The sequence below is a fragment of the Cryptomeria japonica genome, chromosome 1 (assembly GCF_030272615.1).
Source record: "Cryptomeria japonica chromosome 1, Sugi_1.0, whole genome shotgun sequence".
NCBI classification, from domain to species: Eukaryota; Viridiplantae; Streptophyta; class Pinopsida; order Cupressales; family Cupressaceae; genus Cryptomeria; species Cryptomeria japonica.
Genome location: NC_081405.1, coordinates 268,201,581 through 268,210,801, shown reverse-complemented (window position 1 = coordinate 268,210,801; position 9,221 = coordinate 268,201,581). Strand labels below are relative to the sequence as shown.

Here is a 9,221-nt window from a genome sequence, read left to right as displayed (position 1 = left end):
TCAATATTATTCTGAATTTTATATACTGCAAAATTATTTGAAATATTTGGAGGAGCTGTTTCTGGATCAGATTGTGTGGTATTTTTTGCATCAACATTACGGATCACGCTCTCTGATCCATCATCAGGATGATTGAGTGCTATTATAGAGTAAAAATACCACTTTATCATCCTGATGATGGATCACATAGTGTGATTCAAAACATTGATGCAAACAATACCACACAATCTGATCCAAAAACAGCTCCTTCAAATCTCATGAATTGTGAAAATTTAATGTCTTTATTTGAAAATTGCTTATGTAATAATGAATTGATTTACAATACAAAAATCAAATCTACCAAAATGAAAAAATCTACCTGTTGGTGCCCATGGAAGCCTTGGATCAATAACTCTTTGTTTATGCATCCAAATTCCGATCAAATCTTTATATTATAATGGACACTGGAAGTCCAATGTTACAGAAGAAGATTTACAACTTTTGAGAGAGAAAAAATGAATGAATTAAAATGCTTTTTCCTTTCTTTTTAGGACAAGTTGGAAAAATTGTAGACTAAAAGACCAGATTGGTCATCTTCAGCCCTTAATCTCCTCAAGGGTAACTGAGTATTGACTTCATAGAACCACACACAAAAGTATGCGATTGAGATTGACAGTTGCTGCATTGCCCTGCTGGCTGTCTAGCTCAAATTAAATCTGAAACATCATCTAAGCATGGTTCTAAGATTGTGGCACTTGGCATCTGAAACATCTAAGCATGCATCCTTGAACTCTGCACCTCATCTTAAACCTGGGTCATGAGTTGATCATTGCCCATAGATGCTCTTTTACTGTCTATCAAGCCCAAGACATTCATATCAAAATCCTTATCACCTCCATGTGTTAGCCTGCAAAAACACCAAGTAAGCAAAACAAGGATAGGTGTCCAACAAAAGATATGGGATACTGTATCTTGTATGGAGATATAATACACTAGTCTTTATCTTAATGCTAAGTAAAGAGGGATTTGAGTTGACAAATTTTACAAGAAGTAGAAAAGGAGATTGATTTTCATGACTGTAAATTATGCAACTGTTTTTAGAGCACCAATAATAGTTGTTTTTCAACAATACTATTGGAGGCTCAAACTCATCCATAAGTAACATTCCCAAAAACCTGGCCAAAAATGAGTTCCATTCTTAAAAGCATTAAGACCTTTGGGGAAAAGTTTACCAATCCAAAATGAGATGTCAGAATGCATACCCTGCATAGATGTTTAGTTCTGCACATTCGCTTTATTTTGGAACAATGAAGAACATTGTATCTGACTTTCTTTACAAAATTTACATCCCACATCCTCTGTATGAAGTAGTCATTATTGAAACCAAATGGAACTATCCTCTTATTGTCCATTGAAAATCACCTGAATCTGATGTCTGTTGAATAGATAGATAGAAAGCAAAGGATCAAAACACAATTGTTAAAAACTAAATAGCATAGTTGTCTTGAAGTTCTCTTATCATCATTATTGCCTAGTTGGTGCTAAAGTAGGGAACATGTTCAACCGATTCTATGTATCAGAATGATGCTAGGAACAAATACTCACATCAAAGATTTGAAAACTTAATGACAACTATTAGTTCGAGTTAGAAGCTTTTCCACTTGGATTCTTGTGCCTGTGCTCATCAAAGCTTGTTTCAATTTGCTTCTATTGAGTGTTTCCACCTCTGCTATAAAAACTGAATAAACAGGTCGATGATCAGAGAACTTTGATTCCCCTCGAACATAAGAGAGTTGATTTAGGCCTTTACCATACCATAGTATACGATCACACCTACACAGAAAGCAATGATTGAAAGTGCAGTCTAAATACACACTTCAACTGATATGAACAACAATAAATTTTTATAATTAATGTAATAACCAAACAAAAAGACAATTATCACCCAAGAAAACAAGATTACTGTTAAGAAATCAATATGTTTCAGCATTTGGAAGGCCTCTCAAAATTTGACATTTGATAACTTTACCACATTTGATTACAAACCTTTGAGCACAAAGCAATCAGCTATCAATTTATAGAACTTCCAAAGCAGCATTTAAACAGCCTAGGGAAGTAATTTTCCTCACACATAATTCTCCTTGAATTTCATATAAACTAACATCTGAATGTTCCTTGAAAAGAACTTTCTTTGTGGCATTTTGGATTCAATTGGTTGTATTCTTCAAGAGGGTTGCTTGAGCTATATGTTAACATCTCATATGTAACACAGAAGCAGGGGATGACAAGGAAAATATTTATGGGATTTAATAGTTTGCAGAACAAAAAGCTTCTATAACTTTAGCAGTTAGGTGATTATATCAAGAGAAAGAGTTCCTTCAGATTTTCAGTCTGCTGGAAGAGTTAAAAACTCTAAAATTTGAGAGTACTCAAACATCAGTTGTGTAAATATTCTCTTTAAATGAAAACCGGCAAATTAGAAAACAAGCAAGGTGACTGTGGAGAATTCCAACTCTCCTTCAAAGGGGGGACTATAATTAAAATTGTAGAAATTACAGTCCAATTATTTAAGATTCATGAGTCTAAATTCCATCTTAACACCTAAGATTATCAAGCTCAGTGTTTTTGTCCAGTTTACCCACTTCTCCTCCCAATTGTGTTATAGACAAAAGCCACGAAGAAAATTATTTTGCACTTACCAAGCTGGTGTGCGTTTCTTTGATCTTGATCTGAGAGTATCTCCTGTATAGCGGTCTGAGTTTCTGCAATACTTGTAAGTTGGAGGGAAATATATTTTCCCTTCATTCCATCCTGTGAATATACGCCCTGCTTTCTTCTCTCTGCAAAGCTGGCATGGAGCATCCCAAATTTGATTCAGTTAACAAATATCATTACTAAGTTATAAAGAACAATCAATTTTTTATTTCAGTCAAACTCTATTAGAAATCAGCTGTTTCAATATGCTTAATAACCCGAAGATTCTGTACATACTTGATCTTTCTCCAACAGAGACTCCCAATCACTCATTTCCATTAGTCTTTTAGTTTCAGCATAGCGAAGTGAAAGGCGATAATTCAAATCCCCAAGCCATATTACTCGACTGCCCAACAGAACCATACAGTCAGATTAGTTAATCAGCATGTCATACAAAGCAAATTATCTTTATGGCCTGTGCATACTGATATATTATAACAGGTTAACACACAAAATCAAATTTCTACATATGCCTATCAATGCATTGAGTATTAGGATAAATAATTGAAACATACTCGTGCTCCAAAATGCTTTCAGGTGATTTCTTTACCAAAGAATCACGGGCTTGTGGAAATCGTGTCCTTTTTATGATCTCTATGACATCGGAATTCCTCCTCATCTCATCACCTCCCTTCTGTCCTGATGTCAAATGAGTGCAGACAAAGCAAAAGCTTGCCTGATCAAATAACATGCTGATTGAAATAGAACCCTGTAATCATTTAAGGATAGTTACTAGTCATCCAGTATTATTGACTACAAGAATATGTTCAAAATAAGCTTAGTGATCCATTTTGTAATGCTTTGCCTTAAGGGATTTTGGCATGTCATTCAAGTAAATGACAGACACGCCGTTGGGTTTCTGGTTGGAAATTGCACATCTGTTTATTAAATAATGGATCTCAACAATATGAGGCATGATCAAAAGAAGTAAAGCAAACAAATTATATACATACAACAGCTGAAGCAGCAACAACAGGATTTTTGTTTTGTTACCTTGTTTCCAAGATAGCCCATTAGCCCACGGCCAACACAGGAGACTTTTAAATCTCGGACATGCTGTCTCAGATCACTACGCACCCACACACAGAGGAATATGCCAACCATCTGCTTGCTAGCTGCCAAAAAATAACTTGGCTGACTTGAACTCAATCTGTAATTCATTTCACCTGAATTGCATCTATTTGACAGGGGACTGCAAGACATTGGAGAATGGAAAACACTGCGGGGTGAATCTGACCCACTCAAACCACTTTCATCCTCTGATGAAATTGATCGAGAAGAACTACTGGAATCTGCCCTGTCAATTAGTCTTCCCAAGGAGAGATGTTCAGCTAGGGTGATCTTTCGCTTCAGTTTTAATGGAGAAGTTTTTGCTTCACCAATCCTTTTGGAAAGTAAGTTCGAGGCCTCAAACGATTCTCTCTGTGAAGGAACAGCGTTGATATGAAGTTTAGAACCTTCAAAATTAGAATCAAAGCTGTTAACTGCTTCTGATGCCTCTCTTGACCCATGCCGGCTGGAAGGTGATGGACTGGGACAGTGGTTTCTGTTGTTGTAAAGTGTTTGCCGAACAAGGGAGAGCCATTTCTCTGCAGGACCATTGTCCTCTGCGCCTAGGACATTCCCTGCATTTAAAGGCACAATTTCCTGGAACCTGTAAAAAATTCAGATGTAAAATCACATCAGAGTAGGCGCAGTGGAGATCTTAATCAAAATTGTTAATATATTCTTTCTCAAATCAAGACAAAGGTTTTCTTTTCCCTAAAAACCAAAAAACTGAACTAGACTTCTGCATTTACTTTCTGTTGTTGAATTGGATGCTGTAGTGTACATAGAAATTCAGATGTGAACTCACAACATGCTTGCAGTTATTGACACCTTAGAAAATATTATTATCATCTCACGTTTTCTTCTCAAAACCATGCAATCTATTTTAACATTCATTTTCCTTACAAAGAAGAACTTTGAATTATATGTTTCAACTCAGTTGTGGGGAAGGTCATTTATTCTGCTTTTCTTCCTTAGATGTGGGTATTCCGTTTTTTATCGTAGAAAATCCTATGAACAATTCCAATATTGATGTCTATAAATCATAAAATAGAAATTTTTAGATTAAATGATATATATTTATTTGTTCAACATTTTGAATCACACTAATGATCCATCATCAGAAAAATTGGAAGTATCCTATTTTTCTTTGTAAAAAATCTCATGAACAAAAAAATTGGAGGGTATCCTGTTTTTCTTTGTAGAAAATCTCGAGAGCAATTCCAAAGATCTCATTTAGTGTTGGAGATTGTCCCGAGAATTGCAGGTGGCTATTAGGTCATCAGGTTATGGTTCAACTTTGTGTCAAATATTCTTTCGTAGTTTTAGGTAGTCATTATATCTGGTTTTTGGTTAGTGCTGAGGAATCCATGATCTCTTTGAATCTGTTACGTTATTTGTTTATCTTAGATATTCGGTTTTTCAGTTTCTGATCAATTCGGCTCAATATTTGGTCTATTTCTGTTCAGACAGAATCTTTTTTGGCAGCTTCATCTTTAGTTTTTGAACTTGAGGTATCTGTACATCCTATTCCTTGATAATGTGAAGCACCATAAAAAGACCTGATAACTATCTCTGAAGTTGTTTTCATATTGCTGAATGCATGGACTGAGGAAATTTCATTTACCCCAGAACATATATATCTGCAGGAGGCGATGCATGTAACCAGTCATCCAACTTGAGGCCATTGTAAGGAGCTTTACCCCCTACATTCCATGTTCCTACAAATACCCTGAAAAACAAAAAGCTTCAAGTTAATTTCCAAATTGCCATGTAGCAAGAGAAACTATTTGAAACAACCCAGATTTCAAAAGCTACTTTTCTGTTCCTGCTTTATTCTGACAGTAGCTACAAAGCGTACAGATTCCAGAACCAATTCGGGCTACCATACCTTAGATTTTGAACATCTGTGACTTGGGCTATGTCTGGTTCAACACTTGCTTGCCTCAGAGATTCAGTTTTGTTCGACATATTGCCTGTTACGTTTGGAAAAACAGATGAGTATGTGGTGCTAATGAAATGAATCTGCTTCTCAAATATGCATGCAATTTATCATTTCTTTGGGAGAGTCTGTTTGTTAAAACCTGCTAAGCCTCTTCTTGAAAGCAAGGAGTCCTTATCTGACAGGCTCCTCCGTCTTTCAATCAAACGATCTGCACATTTATCTGGGTTATAAATGAGATGCCCACTATATGATGTGGGTAGAAAAGGATTGAGCATCCTCCATTAAAGAATCCACCAGGAGTGCAAAATGAAGCATGTTTTCAATAACAGAAAAGAAGAAGAAAGGGGAAAAAAATTCAAGATAAGGTCAGTCAAAGGAACTAGAACTTCATAAAGTACAAATGGATTTACCTTCAAAAATCTCATCTGCATGGAACTCATCTGCTTTGGTCTTAATGTTCAACCATTTTTTAGCCACCAACTTTGGCCATGAATTCTGTATAAACAGGAAACACAGTTCAGTTAGAGATATTTCTGTTAAAACAGGAATGTTGTTGAAGAGAAAATCATGACTCATGGTGTTGCAGTAAAATCAGTTAAAACCTTTTTCTTTCTGCTGTTGTAAGCCTTCATTGTTACTTCGAATTGAATGGAGGAAATCCCGTGTGTTTGAAGAGTTCAGCACCCTGAGACAGTTATATACCAATTCATCGTCAAATTTTACTGTTCAAAAAGCAATGTGTCAAAAATCAGAATGGTTTTTTCCCTTCTACTGAGATTGGAAGGAGACTAGTTCTAAGATATCAAGTATAAGAATTTAATATGCAGTAGTAGCCTTCAAGTAGATGTCAGACCCCACCATGGAGTTCCCTCCAAGGTGGCAACCATGACAACACTTTATCAGGTTTTTGTTTGACCATACAAAAGTGTTTAGCCTTGTATTTCACATATAGTTTTGCAATACCACTCGTGTTGTTTTTATAATTACATTTTCGAAAGGTGCCATGTGAATTTTATTGTCTATTTACAAACAATTGTAATTTAGTCACCATTTCTAATACACTGTTTATTGGTGCCATGTGAATTGCATTGCCTATTTATTATTAACCGTAAATCAGCCACCATTTCTAACAGTAATGTTTACCATATCATTCATGCTTTTATTTTATTTTTATAATAGTACTCCTTCAATTGTGAATTGACAGCTTACCCACTATTTAGAATTCCTTTTAATGCTGCCATGTGAATTGTATTTGCTTTATACAACCAAATTATTAGGGAGAGGGTTCAATTGTGGTGCATTTTTGTGTTGTGGATTCATATGGCAATGCACATGTGATATCGGTCTATCATTGAGTAGCTAGGGATGTGGACAATTTAAATTTTTCTTTCACCGTCATTACATTTCCATCAAACTTAAGTCATCGCCATGCTTTTTGTTGAGACGTCATAATAGATCCAAAAATAGGTACAACCAATAATTGAACTCTAGGAATCAATAGTTATATATTGCATCATCTTTTATTGGCATGCTAATGGGATATTGTATGATTTATTATGTTTTAAATCTAAATAAAAAGGACACATTTTATTGAATTATAAATATTGGGTATTCAACTATTAAATCCTCTCTCACAACTAATGGTATTATACTAATCAAAATATTGGGCTTTAAAAGTACTATCACTACCAGTACCCACAATTATTAAGGCTTGCAATAAATCTTCTTTCTATATCCAAGTTGAATGATTATGGAATGTATGTGACATTTGACAAGTCTGGTTGTTGGTTGGTAAGAGGGAGTTTGATGAATGCCTCTACTTTTTGTAACTCTGCCAATGTAACTAACACTAAAAGTGCATATATGATGTGGTACCAGATATTGAGTAACATTGATGAAAAAGGTCATATGACTATTCTAAATAAAAAGTTGGTTGATAGTTTTTTTGATTAGTCTATTGTCAAAAATAATTTTTGTGAGCATTGTGTGTTTGGTAAGCAAAATATATCATCATTTCCTAAAAGTATCTATAAGGCAAAGAGATCATTAGAAATTATTCATTCGGATGTGCATGGTCTAGTGGATGTTGTTTCTCTGGGTAAATCTCAGTATCATGTTTCTTTCATTGATGATTTCTCGAGGTACTCTTGGATTTATTTTATGCATTTTAAATATGAAGTTTTTACTAATTTTAAGGAATTTAAGGCCATAATGGATAAACAAATTGAGATTATAAGAAAACAGTTTTGAGGACTAACAATGGGGGTGAATATTGTTCCAAGGAATTTGATGAGTTTTGTTGCGAGTATTGTTCAACAGAAGAATATGCTTTATACTCCCCAACAAAATGGGGTATCAAATTGAAACAATTTAACCATAATGGAAATAGATAGAAGCATCTTAAGTGGTGCTAAGATTGATAGATGCTTTTGGGCAAAAGTTGTTGATACTACTTGTTATTTGATTAATAGATCTCCTTGTTCAACTCTTATTGACAAAAATCCTATGAAGTGTGGACAAGTAGGAAGACTTCAGTTGCACACTTAAGAGTCTTTAATTGTGAGTCTTTTGTTCATGTGCCTCGAGAGAAACAATCTAAACTAGATCCAAAATCTTACAAATCCATCTTCGTTGGTTATGGTGAGAATGTAAATAGTTATAAGCTTTAGAATCCTCTAACCTGTAAAATGATGTTTTCTAGAGATGTTATTTTCAGGGAGTTTAAAGCTTACTCAAGTGAAGAACAACCAAGGTGAAGACAAATATAGCGCACTTCAAAATAAAGATTGAGAAGTAGGAAGATGCATGTGTGGAAGAATAGTTAGATGGATCTAAGGATGGAGAAGAAGAAGAGGTTTCAAAGAGTTTAGATGCTTATGTAGGATGAGCAAAAAGAGGAAGATGAACATGATAATCCCGTTATTCTTACCTTGAGGAGGACTACAAGGCAATGGAATCAAGTTGATAGGTATAGCCCACCGAATTTTTATTGTATATATTTTTTTATTGAACTTACTAACAATGAATCTAGATCCTTCAGGGAGGCTCTCCCTTCAGAGGAAAGTGAGTCTTGGATGCAAGTCATGCAGGTGGAGGTGATGACCTTGTATAGTTGCAAAACACTTGGGATCTTGTAAATTTTCCCAAAGGAAAGAAGCCCATTGGATGCAAGTGGGTATTTAGAAAGAATTTTGGAGTAGATGATCAGTTAGAGCAATACAAAGATAGATTGGTGGCCAAGGCTACTCTTAAAGAGTGGGAGTTGATTTTGGTGAAATTTTCTCTTCTATTGTGAAATTGACTTCTATTAGATTCCTATTGTATATTGCTATTGTTTGTGATTTTGAGATAGAGCAAATGGATGTTAAAACTGGTTTTTTGCATATGGATCTTTAGGAAAAGATTTATATGTGGCAACTTGATAGTTTTGTTATGAAACGAAAAGAACAATTGGTTTGCATGTTAAAGAGATCTGTGTATGGTTTCAAATAGTCAC

General features: G+C 34.9%; 1 protein-coding gene across 1 annotated transcript; it reads right to left on the bottom strand.

Moving 5' to 3' along the window:
* Window positions 1–413: 413 nt before the first annotated feature.
* LOC131075737 (type IV inositol polyphosphate 5-phosphatase 7) lies at window positions 414–6,648 on the bottom strand. The gene is made up of 12 exons (XM_058012615.2): window positions 6,328–6,648; window positions 6,136–6,220; window positions 5,865–5,933; window positions 5,672–5,756; window positions 5,408–5,512; window positions 3,727–4,387; window positions 3,249–3,442; window positions 2,971–3,079; window positions 2,679–2,827; window positions 1,585–1,812; window positions 1,242–1,414; window positions 414–886 (listed from the first exon to the last, which is right to left on the bottom strand). The coding sequence occupies exons 1-10, from the start codon at window positions 6,355–6,357 to the stop codon at window positions 1,602–1,604; spliced, it is 1,698 nt and encodes a 565-aa protein (XP_057868598.2). The 5' UTR covers window positions 6,358–6,648; the 3' UTR covers window positions 414–886; window positions 1,242–1,414; window positions 1,585–1,601.
* Window positions 6,649–9,221: the final 2,573 nt, after the last annotated feature.